General features: G+C 49.9%; 1 protein-coding gene across 1 annotated transcript in view; it reads left to right on the top strand.

Moving 5' to 3' along the window:
* The window catches only part of ATXN10 (ataxin 10), a 130,899-nt gene that overhangs the window by 58,920 nt on the left and 48,619 nt on the right, over positions 1–23,360 (top strand). The window contains exons 8-9 of the mRNA XM_037160549.2: positions 1,799–1,907; positions 3,125–3,294. Of these exons, the coding sequence (XP_037016444.2) occupies positions 1,799–1,907; positions 3,125–3,294 (279 nt within the window). The remainder of the gene's footprint in view (positions 1–1,798; positions 1,908–3,124; positions 3,295–23,360) is intronic.

Raw genomic sequence — 23,360 nt, 5'->3', positions numbered from 1 at the left:
TAGTTGTTTGTTGAAGAAGTTGGATTGTTTTATCTGTGGAGTCTTCTAAAGTTTGGATTTTGATGAATATATTCCATAGTGGTCTTTTATGTTAAAGATCACCCTTCTTTTCCTTGAATTTCCTGTGAACGATAGTAGTTCCAGAGGCTTGTTCAGATTTGGGTTACTTTCATTTCTTTTCTTATTTAAGTAGTGTTGGTGGCATGTACATTTATCAAGAGGCTTATGATACCTGGTTGTCTCTTTTGTGATGTTAGCAGCTGTTAATGATTATTAACCTAGACCCATTCATTGTTAGGGGTTGCAAAATATCATTCATTTTTCATTTATTAGCCACAATATTTTATACAGGGAATCTTCCCCTAATCAACCATAGGTTATAGAAGGTACAGTTTGTATCTCTGACCTTGATTGCCAGTATTCCGAGGAATGAGACGATTTTTTGGTGTCATCCAAAGATGACGAGTGCCTTGTTTTGTTTTAATTATTATGAAGTCTTGGCTTTAAAACCACTTGATTTCAGTCCATTGTAGCTATAATTCTTCCTAATGTTTTGAGGTGCCCTTGCTGGCCAGGGGGGCTCCTCAGGTCACTAATGATTTTTCTCCGACGTAACTACTAGTTTCAGATAGCTTCTTGCCATCTGGTGTGACAGGATGTCCTGGATCATCCTGTGTGTGTCTGCCCCAGACCTGGAGCCAGTCAGCCATTTCTTGAAGGACAAAGGGTGTTGGGAGGTGAGGTCCCTTGTCCTTCAGGACAAAGCAGCCAGGGCGTCCACCCACCTGACAAAGGAGGGGCCGCAGCCGTGCAACGGCACCGTGTTTCCCGAGTCCTACAGGTGGTGCTCACTTTGCACTTCTTCATCTAAGTATTTGCCCCAGATTTTTTAACTAGCAGGTAAAGCTATTAAATAAAATGATAGAGGCAAGGTGTTAAAAATGGGTTTTTCTTGCTATTTATTGAGATTTTATATGCTATATTAAAATAGTACCTTTAAATATACTAGAGAATAATAAATACACATTTAGAAATAGCAAAAGGAATTTATTTTTATTCTGAAGAATGTTATCTTTATTACTAAAATTACAGCATCTACCACATTTTGTTAAATATTGTGTACTTTAAAAATTAGCTCAAAGTCTGCAAACATTGCATTTTAACATTTCATTTGAGCCCTTGTTGCTGTGTCATTGGTAGTTCGTAGTTTCTTGATTATGCAGTCTATTCAGAAATAAACTCTGAGTAGTTATGTGAACATTTTCAAATAATATATTTTCCATCTTATCAAGATACTGCGTATACATTTATATTTATCCAGAAATAATACACATTCTTGTAGCCAGAGTTCTTTCAACCACAGCATTTTAAAGGATTCCTGTGACAAGGAATTAATGTAGTTCATGGGGTATTTGTATCTTTAAAGTAGAACTTGCTTGTTGGGATACTTTAAAAAGAAAGTATTTGCATAAATGTTATGTGCATAGCTAGTAATTCTGAACATTTATCCCATGGTTGGGAGGCATTTTTGCTTGGATAGGAACCTTTCTGATTCTCGGCTCCACGATACAAAATGACACGTCACCGCTCATTCCTGATGGTGTCTGCCATCAGAGCGCATGACCGGTGTGTGTGTATTCCTCGCCGTTCTGTCGTGTCTGGGCGGTTCCCCTTCTCCCTCGCTGTGGTGGGAGCACAGCCTCTGTAATACTCACTGTGACGGTTCCCTCTCTTACTGCTGCTTATGGCAGTCCCATTGTTGGCGCGGCTAAAAAACTCATGTTTCCTTCCTTTTCAGGAGGCACTGGCCACGATCAGGCTCCTGGACGTCCTGTGCGAGATGACGGCGAACACAGACCTGCTCGGCCACCTGCAGGGTTACCCTGGCCTGCTGGAGAGGGGCATTGGTGAGTTGGCCCTCACAAGCTCCTGTTTTCAGTCGAGAAAGCTTTGGTTTGTCGTATTGTACTTGAAGTTCAAACACAGGTCTGTAATTTTCAGGGTATTGTTATATTTTTGAGATTTGGGGAAATAGTCTTTCCTGAGAGGAATTACAGCTTTTGCCACTTCCCTGCATCAGGGCGTGGGGGTCCCAGTGCCTGTCACACAGGGCGCACGCATGGGGGCGTTTCGCCAGCAGGGGCTGTGACGACAGTGGGGCCTGGTTCAGTGATAATGATGATGATGGTGATGATGGTAATTTTTATATTACCACAGTTTCACCAAATTTGTTAGTCAAAGTTTCCCTTAATTATGTTTATGGGGCACAAAGAATGGGGCTTACACATAATAATTGTGTATTCGATTCTTGTAAGAGAGTTGTTTTTAAACAAGACACTAGTGTTTGAGATGCTACCATCTTTGCTAAGAAACTGTTGGTGAAGCACCTCGGGCAGCTGGGTCCCTGTGCCCAGCCACGCTTGTGGCGCTGCGCTCCGCTGCCGCCTGCTTCTTCTGTGCAAGAGATGGTGCTCGTGCTGGAGGCCCGTGTGCCAAGAGGGCTGAGTCCTGCTGGATGGGTGGTGGGTTAGGGGAGAGCTGCAGACGACAGTCAGGGTCTCCTGTCAGTGCTTTGGTTTTGCATTCAGTGCTTTTAGTGACAATTAAAACACCACGAGCCTGGGAGGACGCGCCCCTATGGGAAGGCACGGTAGCCGTCCCCACTCTGAAACCACTGACCGCTCTGAGAGTGGCACCTGCTGCCGATGGGTTTGCGGAGGGGGTCCCGTGAGAGGACGGGGAGCCTCCGGGACGGCCGCCCCCTTACTGAGCCCTGCGGCCTCCAGGCGTGGCTGGCTGGCTACCACCTCGGTTCTCTCACGGAGACGGTGAAGTCAGAACCCTTCTCCAAGGAAGGTGGTGAGAAATTTTGAGCTCACTTTCCTCTGTGGATAAATAGGAAGCCCAGGTTGGGGTGATCATTATAGCTTGTGTCCTTAAAATCAGTCATGACAAATTTTAAAGCAAAAACAGAAGAGTCTTTTAATCGTTATTTAAAGAAAGCTTTCAGATCTCTTACTTTATTTTATTTTAACCCATTAAAATAAATGATTTGTGTATGGAAAACTAGTTTAGAATACTAAAAATTCCTCTATGGAAATGAAGTTTGTTCTTTCCGTTCTAGAGCTTTTACGGCTGATCCACGCAGCTGGCAATGACGGCACGAACCTCTTCAGTGCCTCCGGCTGTGTGAGGGCGGAAGGTGACGTCAGCAGCGCGGCCGAGGGCTTCAAGTCCCACCTCATCCGTCTGATCGGAAACCTGTGCTACAGGAGTAAAGACAACCAAGACAAGGTGGGAGTGCCTCTTCCTGAGGGCCACACACATGCGGCTTCATTGACAGTGTCGTTTTTAGAATTGGAATCTGTTTGCCGTTTTGCAGTGAAAGCTTAAAGTGCTTAGACAGGCGTTTGAGGTGTGTGTGTGTGTGTGAGTGTGCACGTGCCCGCAGGGAAGCACCAGGCCCCGTGCTCGTCTGTGCCAGTGTTTGTGGTTTTGTGATTTGCATCATTTGTCCTTAATGTGTCTGAGCCAGTCTCCTTTCTCGTAAGTGGTCAGTCTTTGCCCTAAACTTCTGTACTTACACACTCCTATACGTCATGTAGAGGACAGCCAGTAAAAATAGGTATTTGAAAAGCTTAGAAATTGCAGACACACAGTTGACACTTAATAAACAGTAGTTATTACTGATATTACGGACATCATCTTAAGAAAAAACAGGTACACCTTAACTTACATCTGTACTCTTCATTTTGTACAGTTGCGTCATAAGCATTTCCTCTAGGAGTTTGAAATGGATATAAGTATAAGTCTTTGGAAACTCAGCAGATTGCATGGGAAACCTATTTTATACTTAACGGCTTAGAGATCATTTTATTGCTAATATGAGAGGGTGATGGAGCAAGGCGGCAGGAGAACAGGCCCACGTGTTTCCCATTGACCAACCTGCCGTGTCTTCCTTGAGCTTCACTTCGGCAGCATCTGTGTCGCTTTGTCACATAGAGAGTATGTGTGTGGCAGATCACGTTTTTCCAAGATGGCCACACAGATGTCTATCATTCTGTGTGTCTCCATGTAGTGAGACTTGGCCGCTCCCCCATGAGGGGTTGGCGTGTTTTTCTCCATCCCTTGAATTAGGATGACTGAAGCTCTGTGGTGACTGTGAGTAATGAGATACGGTAGGAGTGGCCCTGGGCCATCGTGGCTAAAGCCTAGACTGGCCGGGCAGGCCCCACTTCTCGCCTCTTTGAAGAAGCCAGTCACTGGTAAGAAGTACAGACTCCCTGAGGTCGTCGTGCCTTGAGTTGCCAGGTTACTGTGGAGAAGCCCTGGAGGATGCTATGCAGTGAGGACAGAGAGAGACTAGGGAACAAGGCACCAGGCCTGTGTTGAGAACCCACCATGGGAGTGACTCTCACATGGGTTTCCCAGTTGCCCGGTTGACCGCGCAGGAATCAGGAAGAGCCTGTCCCACTGGCTCTCCCAGAATCCAACCCCCCTGCTATGTGGTGAGGAAAAGAGAGAATCGGGTGGAATAACTAAGTTGCACAGGCTCTGCTTTTGTTACTGGCCCCATACACTACTATTAGACTGATCTTCCTACAAATTATTATGTAAACCCTGGACATAAGATAGCTACGTGAGGACACTCAAATTTAACTCTCACGGGACAGATTTGGAGTCGAATGGGGCACTTGGAACAAGACACAGTATGCATCGTGCAGGGCAGTTAAAACTGAGAGAAAGTCCACAGACCCTTCAGCTCAAAGAATCGAGCAACAGGTCGAAGCAGCCACAGCCATTGGATGGTGAAGGAGGACATCCTGGGAAGGGTAAAGCGGGCCCCAAGTTCTCTGTGCCAACCTCTGCACCCCTGCTGGTGTCTGAGTCACACACGTGGGGCAGGCAGCGCACAGCTAGGCTGAGCATAGAATCCTTGTGTTGAGATTGGAGCAGTTACTCTAAGGACTGTACAGCTTAAGTCCGGCTAAGGTAATTGCCTGCTGAAGCAAAATAACAAAGTTCTTCAGAGGAATCGAGTAGAATGGGAAGCTTAGTAGAATGGGAAGTTTCCACAGCACAGCACTCACAGTGTCCAGCACACAATCCAGACTAACTCGACACAGGAAAATTCTCAAGGAAAGAGCAGATTACTGACAGAGATTGGCCATGCAGTGACCCAGGTGTTAGGCTTAGCAGGCAAGGATTTTAAAGCAGTTGTAATTGTGCTCAAGGATGTAAAGGAGAACACGCTTTTAATGAATGCAAAGAGTGCGGCATATCGCAAAGGATCGAAACTACTGAAAAAAAAAAAGAACCAACTGGAAATTCTAGAACTGAAAAATACGGTTTCCAAAGTAAAATTTAGAAAGATTTATTGAATGAGGCTAACAACTCAGTAGAGACTCTGGAGTAAAGAAGAGTCAGTGTACTTGGGGAGAAATCAGTAGACATGATCCAGTCTAAAGAACAAAGGAGACAAAAGACTGAGAATAGAATATTCACCTTAGGTTGCTCAATTTTGAGGTCACGCGTCCATCAGCGTTTGAAAATGGAGTAACTCCCACTGGACACGTCGCAGAACAAACGCTGAACAACCTGTTCTTCTGTTCTGCGAGCTGTTCCTGCTCCTCCGCACGTCCACGCAGGCCGGAAAATCACTGGCCTGTTCTTTGTACGAGAGCTTATACAGAATAAAACACTTTGCCCCTTTAATGACCAAGACGGTCTTTCTTGAGCACAAAGGAGGTACTTTTTCTTGTTTGATTATTCTTTTGTTGCTACTTCGGATTGGCCTCTTACAGGAATAAAATGTAGGACCTTTAAAAGCCTTATGAAATAGCTCGTGCATCCCAGCTCAGGCTGCGCCGTGAGTGAACAGGGAGCAGGGAGTGCGCCCCCAGTGCTGCCCTGCCGCGGCTGTAGCCGCGGGGCTCGCAGGGAGGCAGCACTGTGCTCCCTCCGGGGGACCGCTGCTAATAGCACTGCTGCTTTCTGAGCAAACACTCTCGAAGGCGAGGAGTTTGTTCTTTGAGAATAGGAGTGCCTCTGTTTCTCCCATCTTCTTACCTGTGCCAACAAAGGCCTCAAGATGGAAGCATTGCCTTGAGAACTTTTTTTTCTTCTGAAGAATCAGACACAGAATCACAGTCCTATTCTGAAAGTGATAGAAGCTTCTGTACTCTGGTTGTCGAAACCTGAATTCAGCTGAGTGTTATAGACACCAGCTTTTTTGCTCGCTCAAGGGGTGGAATTCACATGGACTCGCATGGCTTGTGTTGCAACTTGGGGAGAAATGGTGACTGTACAACAAGCTTTATCACCAGCCTTCAGTGTTCATTGGGTTGTCCGGATGGATTCTCCCATTTCTACCCACATTGAGCTCTGCCTCAGTCCTGACATTAAAGAGCTGAGTTGGGGGGATTTTGTATCATCCAGCCTTAGTCCATCCTTTACTCAGAAGAAAAAAGGGGTTTGTTTAGTGTGTGCTGTATCCCAGCGTTGTGCCTAGTGAGTTACGGGTGTTATTGATGTAACCCTTGCATCCTGTTCTGTGGGGCAGGCCTGCTGACCCCACATTAGGGAGCCGCCATTCTGTTTGTGAGCTGCAGAGCTCAGAGTGGAATTCAGATTGGTCTGGCTGCGAGCTCCCAGGCTCTCTCCCCTGTGCCAGGTGCCTCTCATTCAGGAGCTTTCCAAGAATTTGGAGGAGCAGTTTTAAGAAACTACAGAAATCTAGCCAGACCTCTCAAGCACAGCTGGGCCGTCTGGTGATGCACACGTCTCTGTCTCCCATCCATCCCTTCGTCCAGTGGGAGCCCGCCCTACCTGGGGGTCCTTGGATGGATGAGACAGACAGGCGTCTCTACCTGAGAAGCTTTGGCTCTGAGAGCATCTGGAGACCGTTCTTGCTGCTTGGAACTGGAATCCCAAAGTTACTCATGACGCATTTCCCGGAGTCACATGTTTCACCTGAGTGCTTCGAGGTTGGATCAGAAGCCAGTCGAGCCCCCAGGGTCTCTGTGCTTGTCTGAGTTTATCGGTGTGTCGGGGGTGGTGCCCACCTGGATGGCATGCTTTGGACTCCTGGTGCTTTCCCTGTTCCAAAGTCCTTTCCGTCCACGTTAGTTCACTGGAGCCATACAACACCTCTGTGGAAAAAGCCAAAAAGATCACTATCACCATTTTTAAGTGAAGAGGCCAAGGCTGAGGGAGACTGGTTTAATGTGCTGTGTGCTCTGGAGGAGACAGTTGCCTTCCCAGGTGAGCCCATGCAGGCGCGGGCGCAGATCTCACAGGGATGCGTGTGGAGGCCCGTTGGAAAGGAGCAGGGGAGGGTGTGACCCTCTGCACTGGCAGTGCCAGGAGCGGCTCTCAGCAGGAATGGGAGCCCAACGGCCAGGGGCTCCGCGGTCCTAGGAAGGGTGACCTGCTTCCTTTCTACTCCTGTCCTCAGGCAAGACTCAGGAGAGTCAGGTGCCAGCCTCGGGTGGGGAATCTGCACAGCAGTGGGTGTCACCCCATCCACACTGGTATCTCGCACTGCCACGTCTGTGCACATGGCAGACTTAGTGTTTGCGTCCTGAGTTGTGAAGGGAGGGCTCCACTTCCCATCCCCAGCTTGGGAGGTGGGTGCTCTTCATACCGACGACTCTGTCTCTTCCCTGTTTGGGTGCTCAGCTCCCTTGGCATTTCCTCGCCACCTCTGCGGTGATCAGTTTACCTGAGACCTTTATGCTCCTGATGCGGAGATTTCGTTCTGCTTTCTGCCTTAAGAAGCCCATGGCATCACGCTGTAAACACGGAGAAAGCATTCCTTGGCCTCTTTGTTAGAATAGGAATGTATGGTTTCTTTTTTCCTTCCCCATTCTTTTTCACTCTTGTCATAAATTCTTTAAGTGAATGCTTTATTAGGAAAGAAAATCAAACCTTTTTTTTTAAACAAAGCTGCATGCATTTTTTTTCCAGAGTAGACAGGCAAGTGATCTAAATTACCTGCCTTCTCTTTCTTTCAAAGACATCACCTTGACTAAGATGAACCATCCACGGTTTTGGCTGTCGAATCCTTCACGCCAAAGGTTTTATGGAAGCGCTGTTCTGTATCCCTTCCTCCTCCTCAAGAGAAAGGACTCCTCACACTCACGCATGTTTGGTCCCATGTGTTCACACAGAAGCACACAGGACACTCTCGTCACAGGCACAATGTCATTTAAAGGGCAGGTGGCGCTGTCTGGAAGAACTCATCGTGGAAGTGCAGCCATTGGGCCACTTTGATCCAGAGTTATCCATGCGAGGGCAGGTTATTTACATACGTAAAGAGTCTTCATGGCACATTTTTCATTAAAATATTTTGCCCTTCTTACCTCTAAGTGTAAGGTGTACCTGCTGCATAGTAGGCACTCAGTAAATTTTTCTTGAATGTGAATTAGTTTTTAAAATATTTGTGGAGTGGCTGGTACATACAGAGCACAGCTTTAGGTTCTGAAAATATAAAGCAAATAAGATACAACCCTCCTTTTCAAGGATATTTTTCTATAAAATATCCTTGGAAAGGATATTTTATATCCTGACTATTTTTGCAAACAAAGACATGTGGTAAAAAATAACTTCAAAAATTAATGTTCCTCTAAATTCTGGCTATTTACAAAGTTTAAAGTAATCCCCACATTTGCTACTCTGTGTGCATTACTTTCTAATAGATGGGACTTCTTGGAGGAAGTAAAGTGAAAGCAAATAGGAGCACCTTCTTTAGGAGGGGAGTCATTTCTCTTCTTGTCAGTTTCACCATAAGTGCTTTCTCGGTCCAATTTGGCTTGTGTTAGAACCTCGTCAGGAGCTCGAGTGTTTTCGGTGTGGACACCAAACGGTTCTAGCTCGCTTCTGAGAGCGGCTGAGGAACTTTTACACTGCGGGGACTCGGCCCATCTCAGCCCATGTGCTTTCCCCTGTCAGAGACGTTGCATGGAGTCCCAGCTTATTGATTCCAAGATTGAATGTATAGGCAAGATCTGACTTGCTTAGAATTCCACTTTCTTTTGTAGTGTAATCCCAGTTCAAGAAATATGTCAAAATCCATAAATCAAGCTGTCACTGTGTGTTTCCTGGACTTACAGTTCCTGTTACAGTAAATGAAATTAAAATTCCTGTCGGGAGGACACACGTCGAGGCTGGGTTGGCTGCAGCTGCAGGTTTTTTTCAAGACCCAAAACCTCCTTTCTCTGTCTTGTCCTGGAGGGATCAGCTTGTTCTTTTGCAGAAAAGGCGTACATTTATTTATTCATTCACTCATTCTTTCATTTTTTTAGAGAGGGGAAGGGAGGAGAGAGGGGGGAGAAAACATTGAAGTGAGGGACACCGCTCGGTTGCCTCAGGCATGTGCCCTGACTGGGGACCCAAGCCACAACCCAGGTATGTGCCTTGACCAGCAATTGAACCCATGACCTTTTGGTTCACAGACTAATGCTCCAACTAACAGCCACATCGTCCAGGTAGTGTGTACCATCATTTAAAAAGAAGGATCAGCTAAGCAGGTCCATAAAATGGAACAATTTACTACTGTCTATCAGTTACTGGTGTGTATGCTGACTAGGCAGGGGGCCCCGTGCCTCTCCCCTGGCTCCCCGGACCACTGTCTTGCTCCCAAGGCTGTAAGCTCCTTGAAGGCGGAACACACCATCCCCCAGTATGTAGTGGGAACAATGATGGACAGGTGGTGAGTGCCCCTTTTCCTGATGAACCAAACCTTCCAGCAGTTCGGTTACTCACCTGGAGCAGTCACCGGCTGAATTCTGACTCTGAAGTCCAAGCTCTTCCTTCCCACGGTGCTCCGTATTCACCAGAAAAAGACATTCGAGGTTCGTCTTCTGAAAACTTTGGTCAACTTTGTGTGAGTTCCTAGAGGGACACCTTTTGTGAGAGCACACATGGGACCAACTTGAAATGTCCTGGCAGCAGCTGCGTTTCTCAGTTCTCGCCGGGCGGCTTCTCTGCGGCCCGACCTTCTCTAGTGGGATCTACCTTCCCTAAGAGGCGAGTAGAGAACCGCCTTCCAGGGACATGCTGTTTCTGAGACACATAATGCACCCATGTCCCACATACCCAAAGAAGACTTGGGACAGTCATCTGGCCGTGGCAACCCAGCATTTGTAAAGGCCTGGACACCCGTTTTCTTAACTGCTGCTCTGCTCCTCCCTGTGCCGCCTGGGGACATCTAGATAACTGCGCTTTTTCCACAGGTTTCGTTTTTAACAGGGAACATGAGTATTTCACAGCATCCCCCCAGGACGCTCAGACTTCAGTAAGGGGAAAGCAGCCACATAGCTGAGAGCTGGGCCTTGTTCCTGGAAGGAAGTGTGGGACCCTGAGGATGTTAGTTGTTTTTAAATTCCTTGATTTGTTTATTGCCAGACCAGTGAAAATCCCGCTGAGGGGGAAACCAGGATTTAGGTTCCTGGAAGAGAACCAGTCTGCCGAGAAGATACAAGAAGTTAACATGCAACAAGGGTGGCCCAGTGACCCAGATAGAAAGGAAAGCTCACTTCAAAGGAGAACCGGGGGTAGGGAACTGGCCGTTTGGGAAAGTCAACCTCACTTGTAACACACTCGAATATGAAGTTGGGGTTGATTAAAGTGTACAGGGTTAAAGATGGAACCATGAAGTAGTGATTTATTGATTTTTCAGAATAAGCAAAAAAGTTTATGTGTTAGAAATGACAAGAATTATGGGAGATTTGATTATAAATAAATGGAGGACTTGGGCTCGAATCAGCCCACACAGGTTTAAACCCGGCTTCTGTTGAATAATAGAAGCTGGGTGATCTTGAGCAGATTATTCAGCCTCCCAGTGACTTAGTTTACCCAACTGAAAGCAGTCACTTCAGGGGTCATGGCAGAGGGCGGTGATACAGGCGCTGGGTGAGCTGTGTGAGGCGTGAGACAGTGCTCCGTCACTGCCCACGGTCACTGCACGCGAGGTGTGCGCCGAGCCAGGCTCCTTCGGCGGTACCGGCGCCCCCACCGCAGCCCGCTTCCACCCAGCTGCAAGTGCTTCTCAACATCACGGCCCTGTGATACTCGTGCAGGGACAACCGTGTTTTCAGAGAACGGCATGCGTGCTCGTGATGCCACAGTCACTGGGGGTTCCAAGTGGGACACGGTACTGTGCCTGGCAGGCCTAACCTCCGTGTACTTTGTGTCTGTGTTATATGTATAGTTAAGGTCCACGGATACTCACGTGGTGACAGAATGACCCCAAAGAAATGTACTGCAACATTAATAATAGCAGTTTTCTCCTTGGTAAAGTGCCAGACTGTGAAGCAAGGGGTTGCCGGTTCAATTCCCAGTCAGGGCATGTACCTGGGTTGTGGGCGGGGTCACCAGTGCAGGGTGTGCAAGAAACATCCATACATTGATGTTTCTCTCCTTCTCTGTCTCTCTGTTCCCCTCTCTCTAAAAGTAAATAAGTAAAATCTTTAAAAAATAATAGTTATCTCTGGCTGGTACAATTAAGTATTGGTTGTTTTTTTTTACTGTGTAATTTTTGTAATCTTCACAGTGAACGTGAATCGCTTTCATAAAAACATACTATTTTAAAAGGAAAGGGACATGTGTATAGAATTCCTGTTTTCCTCTGTGATTGGGAGAGAAATGCGTAGTTCATTAGTGACTGAAATAATTCTTTATCCTCCTTTGATAGTAGAACACCATCTTAACATTTCCTTGGCCAAGGCCTGGGGCTCTAATAGTTACAATTCCAATTATATTTTTAATTGGAAGATTTGAAAAACTGAAACATTAGCATGGGATCTACTAACAATTAAGAGTTGAGCTGGGGTTGCTAGGCGGCGGTGAGGGGTGTGTGTGAGTGAGAGAGAGGACTTGAAGACTGTTCTCTGTGCAGCGAGCAGCCCCTTCCCATCGCGGGGGCGGGGCTCACACCCGGCCTTGGCTGGGAGGTGTCCGGACCTGGGCTCTTGCCCCCGCCGAGTGCGTGTGTGTGGGGGGCTTCTGTTCCGGGTCCCAACCTGATGACACTCGGAGTGCTTTTGGCATTGTGAAATTTCTGTCTGTCTCCCCAGGCTTCATTTCTTTGGTTAAATGAAAAAGTGCTCTTATTTCAAATGTTTAAGAGTTCTCTCCTTTTATAAAAAAATAAAATGGAACTGTCTGTCACACATCTAAAAAACAGTTTTGATCTCCAGCATATTTAGGTTTTTTTTTTCCTGGCAGCACTGAAAATTAGGAGGATCAAAGTCACGTTCCAATAAAGGACTTTTTTCCCTGTCATCACCAAAAGTCACTATTGTGGCCCTATGCCACACTGGCTTATAAGCCTCTTGTGTCTCTTGTTCTCTTCTGATGGAGTCTAACTTCATACCCATCACATTCTAAGGGACCAAGAATGAGATTTAGTCTGCAGCTGTGGCTTTTAGTTTGAATTTAAATCTGCTGCTGTTTGCAGTTAAAAGTCAGAGACCATGTTGACTCCAGATAGGAATGAGCGTGCTGCTCATCACCGCGTGCAGAGCTTCCAGTTCAGTAGGTCTGTGTCTGCTGCGTGCTGCACACCAGCTGGCACTCCAGGCGTGGGGGTGCAGCAGGGGTGTGGCCAGGGCTCTCTCCAGCAATTCTCAGTGCAAAGGGGAGACGGGTGGGAAAGGGATTGTTTCAACAGTAGAATAAGCAGTGTATGCAGAGGACTCAGTGACATGCTAAATGCTTGGTATGAGTGGCTCACTGTGGATCTTCGGGAAGATCCTCTTGGGTCTGGGCGTTAGAGCACAGGCAGGCAGGCAGAGCAGCACCTGTGAGCAGGTGTGTGGGATCACCTGCTGCGTGCTGGACTCACCTGGGATGTGTGGGGTAGGAGGGGGGTGCAGAAGGGCAGGGTAGGGGCACGGGGCTGGAGAGCCGGGCATTGTTGGCCATGCTGGTGGGCGCTGGATGCTGCAGGCAGAGCTTCGAGTTGTAGGAGAGTCGGGGGAGCGTCGTTTATCTCTAAACGACCTCCAGTGCTTCCCCCAGTCCAGTTATTCTTTCATGCCATCTCCATGTTTTGTCTTCAGCCTTACTTATTTAGTTTCTTTTTCAGATTGTTTTCTATTACTTCTGGTCTTTGGGATGTCATTTTTCTCACTGCTCTCCCCTGGCCTGCTCCTGTTCTCTCCCCTCCTTCTCCTTCCTCTCTCGGTAGTTCTTACCCCCTGGGATTTTTGCATGGGAATCATTTTCCTAGGGCCCTCTGAAGCTTTTCTCAGTCTTTTACATATTTAGGTCATGCATTTTTGTTTTTTTCCTGAGAGCAAATGCCATGAAGATGATCAGATGATCAGGAGACCCAGCCTCCTTCCTCATGAAGCCAAAACACTGTGGTTAGTCACGGCAGTCCGTCACGGCTCACTCTTTGTGCCACTGATAGTGATCGTTTACCTGCATTTGGAAGTGTCTGCATTTTAATTTGGAGAAAAGGCATCCCTTGCCTTGGCCACTTACATTGAAAAAATAAAATTCCAACCTTTAAGAGCCTGGAAAAGTAAATTAGGCCTAAAACGAGCAATCTCAGTGGAGGCAAGCATTGTCCAGTGCTTATTGGGGGACAGACTTTTAAGCCCTCCCCCTTCATCTGTCAGCATTTCCTGGAGTGGGCAGCATTACCGCCCCACCTCACAGATGTGTAAACGGAGGCCCAAGATCACACACAGCCAGCCGGCCGTGGTGCCACATAAGAACCTGGAAGGCGTGGCCCAGACCAGGCCCCCTGACTAGGCTCCATGGCCCCCACTCCCACTCCGGCTCCTTCCGTGTTGGGCCACGTGGCGTGGTCCGGCTGGCTGTGACGGCAGCCAGAGGCTCGAAGGAGCCTTTAGCCGGCCTCCCGTGGGCACCCTAGGTCCGGTTTCTGCTGTGCAGGTGCACGCGTGCAGCCTCCAAATGGATCTTTCAGGTGTAGAAATTAAGACGCGTTTTGTAAATAAGCCTCAACTAGGACTTTCTTTGCTTATCCAAACTATTTTAAGTAACTAATATTCTGAGTGCAGCCTTGACTGACATTTCCAAAAAGATATCTTTCTTAAAGAAAACTGAACTATAGTAAACTGTTAGCATTGAAAGAAAATAGCTAACTAGGTATGACAACTTCTTAAAGGGCATTTCCAGGATTTGTTTGACCGGACATTCCTGTGGAAGCTGTTAGGCCGAATGGAGGGCCCTGCGGAGCCCTGCAGAGAGCCAGCCAGTGGCCCGTCAGAGGTGACTGTGGGAGGTGGGCAGGGGGCTGCAGTTGTCCTTGGAGGTCGAACTGTTTGTAGTGTTGTGCATCTTATGTTACAAATCCTTCCCCGTGTGGCACTTAGCTCGTGTTACTCTCCGGTATTTGAATAATTGGTTTTAGCGTGAGACTAATTTCTGGGAATGATTCACTGTTGTTTACTTGGTAAGATTTAGTGACAGTGTTGAATTTACCTACTGGAAAAATCCAACAGGTAACTTGAAAAATAAATCCTCTCGGTGGCAGAGTTAAGGGGCTGAGCAGTGAGAGCTGAGTCTCCATCTTCCATCCCAACGGTCAGGGTCCAAGACTCCTGGAGGCAGAGGGAGCCAAAGAGGGCCGGGGACTCTGCTGGATGAGAAATTCCCGCAGGTGCTCCCTCCTTTTCGTGGCAGGGAATGACTGCAGCTATACCTGCAGCTCCACAGCCTGGGGGTTGGGCGGTGTGGGCGGGGGTTGGGGACGGCTGGGCAGGCAGTAGGCGGTGGGGTGTGAACAGGAAGAATCAGACTGGCAGGCCTCTGGCAGTGGCGGCAGCGGGCGTGTCTCTCCTCTGCTGGAATGTCAGTCCTGGCAACTTTCAGCTGCATCCTCCTCCTCCCCCGCCCCCAACAGAACGTCTCAGAGCCCTGTGCTCACGTGCTCGCCAGGGCAGCGCCAGCTGCTCAGCAGGGGTGGGCAGTGGTGAGCCTTCCATTGCTCGTTGGGAAGCTGCCTCCGCTTTCCCTCATGCCCGGGAATGCCCGAAGCTCCCAGCTAGGGGTGGAGTGGGGTCCCCTCATTTAGTCAGAGTTAGAATTTTGTGGTTCCTCTTTGGGAACCCCCTGGAGAACATACTCTACAAGGGAAAAGTGGATGTTTCATTCAGCACGTCGAGGAGAGAAAGAAATGTGTCCTGTTGGTGTTCCCCTTCAGACAGATTTGTGTTCAGTCTTAAAAAGCTGCGTCCAGCAGTTTCAAGGTGAGAACACTCGGCCGACGTGGTGAAGGTGCAGGGAGCTTTGACTCTCCTGACCTTGTGTGACAGACTGTTCTGAGATTTTAGTAATCAAATCAGAATTGTGATTAGAATTCTCATGTAACTGGTGTTTTATGTTTATGTGTTACTCTAAGAGTTTCTATAGACATGTCAGCTTGGCCTTATTAGAAAATTAGGCACTATTAACTCTCTCTCCAATGACTCACCCTCGCAGAGGCTGCGTTTATTAAACTGGCATTTGTCAGAAGTGTGTGTGCACCATTTGGTGACTATGTAAATGTGTAAAAGAGATGAAAATGCAGAGTTCAGCCTTTGTGACTCAATGCACAAATTCAGAGTGGATTTGGCACTTCAAAGGTCGTGCAGCAGAGACTAACAGAAGGCCAGGTGCTGGGGGGCCCTTGTGCAGCCTACAGACCACATCACCCCTCATCGTCCCGAGCCTCCAGGGCCCCTGCCTTACCTTGGCTCCAAGTTGGCTGCCCTGCTCACTGCACCCCCCCCCCCATCTGCCAAGGTCTCCACCATGTCCTCAGTTGGGTTGTTGCCAGAGGCGCCTGAACCACCGAGTGTCCGTGCTGCGCTTGCAGTGTGCAGACCACAGGTAGGATGTGTGCTGTTCAGCCATTTCAAGTCCACAGCCAAGTTTAGAGAAACCAGTTTTACTTTCATGACATGACATATTCTTGCCTAGAGACATTTCCATGCTTGTCGTGCATGTCATGATTTCTGGTTTGAATATTAGATTCAAATTACAGACCTTGAAAACCGAGATCTCCTGTGGGAATGTCACGCCTGTGTCAAAGCTGCTTTTGCCGCGTGTCGTGCCACCCCAGCCTTGGAGGTTCTGGGTCGGCCCTGTGGTGCATGCTCTGAAGAGGGTCTTTCAAATGCCATCCTGGGCTGCCAGGTGTGTACCTGCCCGTACACATGTGCCCTCACACCGAGCAGGGTGTCAGGATCTGTCACTCGGGGGACCTGGTGGCGTGGCCTGTACGGCTTTGTGTTTGGGACGAGCGCCTGCCACACTGCTGCGCATACGATTCGTGCCCCAGAGCCCTAGGCCTGGCGGCCCTCGCAGCACGAGCTGTGGAGCCGTCTGTGCGGCCCTGTGAGTGTGGGGCTTCTGAAGACTTGGAGACGGTGACAGAAGGATTTGTGCGTCTCCGACAAGGGGAGTTGAAGTCTGCAGAGTTTTCGAGTTAGTGTAACTCAGACATTATTCTTACTTAGAAGTAACATTTTTATCTAAAGGTGAGAAAATGTTCCATATCTTTGAAGGTGACCTTTAAGCCTATCGCCAGAGAAACAGGTGTTTGTTAGCAGCACACCCAGTGCCCAGCACTATGCTAACTGCTGGACAGGAGACAGGAGAGGGACAGGAGAGGACAGACCCGGCCTTTAGTGACACAGCACAGAGAGGAAGGTGCCAGCTGTCTGGAAAGTAGAGTTTTCATGACAGAGGTAAGCAGTCAGGACAGGGTAGAGACAGGGCAGAGTGTCCCCACTCTTGGAGTGGAGACTGTGAAGCTCAAGGGTCGGGCTTCCTGAGGGAGCTGGCGCTGCCGGCTTTCAGGGTCCCAGCTCCTCGTCCCTCCCTCCCCTGTAAGGCTCTCAGGAAGCCCGGACGAGTGGAGAACGGCTTGGTTGTGTCCCTGCTTGCTCCCCCTGCCGTTACACACAGCAAAATGCACAAGTTTGTAATGAGTGTTCCCACGAGTTTTGACACACGCACATACCTGTGTGACCTTCGCCCCAGTGCAGGTGTGTGAGCAATTCCGTGCCCTCAGAAGGCTGCCCGCTGTGCAGGCCGAGTTGGTGCCCCACAGGGCCCGCCCGTGTGGGAGAAGGCCCGTGCAGAGTGAGGGGCAGGGTGGGGCCCAGGGCCGCATTCTTTCCCCTGGTGGAGCCGGGCTGGCGCTGCTACCTCACATTCCTTTGCTAGGACTGCCCTGGGAGCAGGAGCCTGTCTGGGGGTCCCAGCTCCCCTGAGACCTGGCTCAGGGCCCGTCCAGGTGACAGCAGGTCTCGGCCATCTGTCTACAGATGATGTCCAGGCCCGCTCGTGGGTGCTCTGTCAGCTTCCTTGCAGACCCGATCTGTGTGTGTGTGTGCCAGCCCCGTGCTGGGTGTGAAGATCCAGCGCGTGCATGCGGGGTTTATGTGCACGACAGGTATGACCACTCCACGTCACTGCCTTTAGCTTAGCAAACCTTTCCCGAGCATCTGTCATGAGCTAGACTCTGCTCAGCTCTGGGGCTCAAAAATGGAGCCATGCAGTCCCGAGGCTCCAGGAGCTTCCGACCTCACGTGGGCCTGGACAGCGGGACAGCGACAGCGCCGTGTGGTCCAAGCTGGGCCGGGAGGGAAGCCCTGTGGCTGCTCATCAGGACCAGGTGTCGGTGGAAGCTTCCTGGCAATGACGAAAGCAGCTGTGATAGTGACAGTTGTCACTTTGGAGTGCTCAGGAAGTGCTGGCAGGGTGGCAAGGACCAACCCCGTAGCCCCTTTCACCCCAGCGCCGTTTCTCCATGGTGCCCATGAGGACACTGAGGGCCAGAGAAGGTAGGCCCTGTGCCCAAGCCCCCCCACTCTTGAGTTAGTGTCAGCCACTGGGGTTTGGTGGCTTGTGGGTTGCTGCAGCACACACCAGCCCATCCTGACTGTGGGCAGCATCTGTGCGGGGGGGGGGGGGGCAGGCTGCTGGGGTCTGGGCTGGAGGAGGGAGGCCTGGCCCAAGAGGCTGGAAGGAAGGGGGGGAACCCTTTGTGTGGGGTCTCAGGGGCAGCCAGAGCGCCTGGGTTCTCTTCTGGGCTTTGTTCTTCTCGGTAGGATTTTTTTGTGGGGGAGGGGCCTGTTGTGCTTGATTATTGTTACCCTTTTGGAAAAGAAGTTAGCATTTTATTGCTGCCTTACAATTTCAAGGACTACCTTGCTTCTTTAGCGTTATTTACGTGGGAACCGTGAGCAGAGGTTAACATATCGTGGAAAGCACAACGAGGCCGCAGGCTTCGTGTTGGCTCATCCTCTCCCCCCGGCACACTGCTGGGTCTGGCGTCTGTGTGCTGCATGTTTTCAGGGGGAACAAATGAAAACTCCTAATTATGATTGTTTTTCACAGTTAAAGTTGTCTAGGTTCTTATTTAATACCACATTTGCTTATTTTTACTTTCCTATAACCCTTATAGGAAGAATAGGTGCAAAAAAGATTGTTGGTAAAATAATAGAACAGTATAATAGGTGTAAGCCACCTAAAAAGGTGGAAATTAACGGAATGCAACATTATATGTTGGGGCTAGAAAGGGTTTTCCGTTCTGTGAATATTCTAGATACAGTGAATAAAATATTTTATGTAACCCTTAGTTCTATATTTCTTTATTATACGCCTCTTCCCTGTGTTTGCCTAGTCATTATTAGTAATTACATAAAAATCTGTTTTAAGCTACACCCCAGGGAATAGCAAGAATTGGTTGCTTGTCTAAGTGGTCTTTAATTAAAGTTGAAAAAAATCAGGCCGTCAGGATGGAGATACTTTTAAAATGTTGTCTAAAACAGAAGGCTGTTTTAAGTGCAGTTGGTTTGAGCCCGTTTGTGCCTAATGGGTTAGAATGTAACCGGGCCTTTTAAAAAGCTGCGTCTGTCTGGGGTGTCGTAGGTGTGGCCCCAGTTTTAAGCAGGTAAACAATCAGGTAAGCCTTTAAGAGCCTTCTGACTCCTAGGTTTTTCTCAGTTTTTAAAAATTTCCTACTTAAACATATGTTCTTGTTTCACTTTATGATTTAAGGGAGCTGAACAATGAAAATTATTCATAAAGGACAGTATTATACTCATCACAAGCACAGAAGTGAAAAGCCTGCTGTTACAGTTGAAAGTGAGGCCGTTTCTTCTGTCTGTCCTGGCTTTCCTCCTGACATTGCTGGCACTGTTGCTGTAGTTCTTTTTTGTTTGTTTGTTTGTTTGAGGTTTTATTTATTTTTGGAGAGAGTGGAAGGGAGAGAGAAAGAGAGGGACAGAAACATCAATGTGTGGTTGCCTCTCACACGCCCCCTACCTGGGACCTGGCCTGCAACCCAGGCATGTGCCCTGACCGGGAGTTGAACCTGCCACCCTTTCATTCTCAGGCTGGCACTCCATCCGCTGAGCCACACCAGCCAGGGCGTAGTCCTTTCTTTCTTCAGACACCTCCCTTCACTGGTCTGTGTTTCTTTTCTGAGGGGCAGGGCCCTCACCCTACTTTCCCCTGCGTGCGTGTCGCCTCACAGAGGCCGGCCCAGAGCGGGCTCTGCAACACCAGCAGGTGCTGCCCCTGCAGGACTGAGGGAGGCTCTTCCCTGTTTGCCTTTGCGACAGCACGGATGACAAGTAAAGTGGAGGAAAGGAAGCAGCAGACTTCCCACTGTTGTACGTTCTTTTCTTAATGCTGCTCACCACGCACAGACACGCACGTGCACACTTCCAGCGGGGCGCCTGGGAAGGTGCCCTGACACTGTGCACCTTTCCGAGTGACAGTGTCCTCACCCTGCTCGGCTCTGCTGCAGTGTGGGGCCTTCCCGGGTGGCGCCTGGACTTGGGCCGGTCAGGCTCTTCCCTGTAGCTGCTCTCAGGCCGGCTGCAGAAGAGGCGGCCAGGCGCGGCAGGTCCTCGGACAGCACCATTCGTCGGAAGCTGTTGAGATACCACGGGAACAGAACTCCGGTTTGAGTTGACGCGCCTGTCATGGGGTTGGTTTCACTGCACACCGTGTTGCTTCAGTCCCTGAGCCTGTGGAGGTTACCAGGGACCTGCTGTGCAGCGGACACCTGGAACCCTCGGGCAGGAACCATCCGGGGTCCTGCTGAGGCCCCAGCCTTCCACCCTGCCCTCCGCCTGCTCTGCCACCTGCTCTGCTGCCCGGCCTCCTCCCGCCTCAGACTCTGGTCCTGCTCTGCTGGGGGTGCCTGTGGCCACCACCTGACTCCTCATGCGGCCTCAGCGGCCTCCCTGGAGCCTGCCCCAGACAGATCGTGGCCATCTGCATTCTGGTTCCAAATCCTGAGTGACAGTAATTACACAGCTTCTTTTGGGTCTGTTCCCATCCTTGCAGGCCCCTCCCTGCCCTGTGTGGACTAGAGGCATCCCCTGGGAGTAGGTCTTCATCCCCTAGGAGAAGCTCAGGCTCCACTTCAGGCCACCAAATCCAGTGACAGCTCCCCAGGTGCCAGAATGTACAGTGAAGTTTAGGGAGCGCTGGGGTGGGCCACGGCCGCCTGCTGCCCGAGGGGCTGCATGTGGGCCTTCCTGGGGCCAGAGCTGTGGCCTTGGCCTTCTGGTCTGGCAGGAAGCTTGGAAAAGGACCTTGCCTTGCTGGCCTGTCTCTCCACCCTCCCTCTCTAACTGCCGCTGGGGGTCCGGAGAGATGATGGCAGGGCACTATCCAGAGTGCGCACACAGAAGAACTAGGGTGGGAAACGGGGGGTTTCGGAGGGCTCCAAAGAGGTGAGGCAGTTTGTTCAGGATCATGGGAGGCTTTGAATATCAGCTGAGAAAGCCGGGCCTGACCCCTCTGGCCCTCCTTGCTCAGATACCCAGGCCATCCTGCGCCCTGCATGCTCTGAGCTTGCCCCGCCTGGAGCTGTTTGTCCTCATTCTCTGGGGCTGCTTGGCCCGCGGACTCCTTTCCTCCAGCTCTTTGCTCTTCTCATTGCAGCCCTTCCTGCCTCTGTTCCCCTAAAAGTGTAACCCCTCCACGTCCCCACCTGTCTCCTGCTCCTTTGGCACTCACTTCTTCTCTGCAGCACATCCTGCCACCTGTCCTGCTATGTGTTTCAGTGCCAGTTTGGGTCTCTGTCTATGCCCACCCCCTCCTGTGTTCCTAGGCTGGAAGGACCAGGAGGGCAGGCAAGGCCCCCGTTTCTCCTGTTGGCCATGCCAGTGCCTAGCAGAGTGCCAGGCAGGCACACGGCATGGGTGGGTGCCTGTGAGGTGTCCCGGAGGGCAGGCGGCGTTGGCCCCACTGTCCTACAGGCTCCCCTCGCTGTTCGCCTCAGGTGCTCAGCGTTATTGGAGGGCATCGCATTACCTGGTTAATGAGTTCTGATCCCAAATTTGGCCAACCAGGCTTCCTTAGGCCTTTCCAGCAGCCTTCCTGCTGCCTGTTCATCCCAAGCACCTGCCCGTGGTCTTCCCCACGCTGACCTGGACCACCCTTGCTTTCTGCAGAGCACCTCGGCACTGCGGCCAGGCTGGCAGGACTGGTTCGGGAGCTTGCTTGCTCTCCGGGCCCTCCCCTCACCCCACAGAGAGGGGAGTGTCTCCTCTTCAGGGCCCCCCACCCGTCAGTGCAGAGTGAGGGCTGGGTGCAAGGCTTTCTGAGCAGGACGTCCTTGCACAGGGTCTGCAGTTGCTCTGCCCCCTGGAGCCCTTCACCCCGGGGTCTGAACTCCCAGCAAACATCTACTTTGCATCTGGCTGATCCAGGTTTGCTTTGCCTCATCTTTTCCAACTTCAGAATCTGACTCACTGTTTATAATCCTTTGTCTTTACCAGTGGGAGTTTTGTTGACTTCCCCCCACCGTCCTTTGTGGGTAGATTTAAACTAAGATAGGGGTTTTTCTTTTTTGGTATCATACCCTTGCATGCATTGGTGAAGAGGAGCTAAACAAGCTTTTAAGCAACCAAAGAATTTATTAAAAAACTGTTAAATCAGACTCTCTGGAGAGAACAAATAACAAGATCCCAAGACCACGAGTATATTAGTAAGCCGAGCAGTTAACTGAAATTCACAGGCACTCTGCCCCGCCCACATTCTGGTGAATTCTCAGTCAGACAGCTAGACCGGTGACCCCACCCACCCAACGCTTGCAGCCCTTGAAATTCCTGTCCATTTTAAACTTTACTTTGTTTTGATTGTGTGCAGTCTTGGACCCTTCATAAGGGCTGTTCATTTATCCATCAGTCAACTCTCACCAGCCTGGTTTTTACGTGATAAGTTTGCTGTTTTGTAAAGAGAAAAACAATCTCTTGGAGACATTCGAAGAGCCACGCTGACAGGACAACAACATAAAGGGAAGTCCACTCTGGAAACACACGTTCGTTTTCACCCTCGTGTGTGTCGACACACCACACGCTTCACACTGAGGAAAAAGAAAACAAACAGTTACGTGTATGCTGTTAGGAAGCAAGATTTTTCACCTGAAAGATAAGTCAGAGGAAAGACATTAGCACACACGGTGTGAGGTTAGGGTTGGAAACGGCAGGAATTCACGAGCAGTCATCTCTCCTTCCAGAAAGGACACAGCCCCCAGCTTTGTCCGCGGAGAAAGACTAAGAACAATGGGTCTCTGTAGCGTCCACAGTGTGTTCGCTAACACCATTTCTCTCTGAAACAAGAGCTGGGGCCTTGGAGAAATGGCCAGCCCCAGGTGCCATGGAAAGTGGGGAAGGTGTACCTTGGACGTGCAGGTGCACAGCGACATTTCCAGAGACCGTGGAGCTGCGTTACAGGGACTCAGCACCTGCCTTTGGTCCACTAGCTGAAGAAGACAGGACAGACTGGAACACATCACGTACATGAAAACACTTGTGTTCACAATAATGCTGAATGTGGAAGAACTTAGTCACTTGTGGAGGTTGCGGAGGCACCCATTCATTGCACCCATTGAAGTTCCCCTCCTTTCCAGTTTGGGGCATCTTTTGGGGCAGTGAGGAGTGGATGGGGGGCACTTTGTAGGAGAACCCCGGCCAGTCCGTGCAGACAGAACAGGACTGTAAGGAAGTCACTGTTCACTTCTGCCAGCCCTAAACGAGTAGTGGGTTTAGGCAGCCACCTTCAGCGGTTCTATACTGGACCCCACTAGCGTGAAAAGTTGGTAGAGTTGTGTGAGGATGTTGTCAGGTCCCCAACGCCAGAGCCCACCGACGGGTCACCGGAGGGAGGAGCCCCACGCCACACTCTACCTGGCGTTCCGCAGTGAGAAGTACGGCGGGCCCTCCGAAGTCATCTTGCCAAAAGAAGGTCGGCGGAATCCAGTCAAATGTCCAGGCCTAGCAGCCAGTCGAGAGGAAGTATGGAGGCCGGGGAGGTGTGGGAGAGACACAGAAGTGCAGTCAGCCAGTCCCGAGGCCAGGACGTGGGCA

This window comes from Artibeus jamaicensis, unplaced genomic scaffold (genome assembly GCF_021234435.1).
Source record: "Artibeus jamaicensis isolate MK-2021 breed Jamaican fruit bat unplaced genomic scaffold, CSHL_Jam_final contig_233, whole genome shotgun sequence".
Lineage (NCBI taxonomy): Eukaryota > Metazoa > Chordata > Mammalia > Chiroptera > Phyllostomidae > Artibeus > Artibeus jamaicensis.
This window is presented reverse-complemented; position numbering and strand designations above follow the sequence as displayed.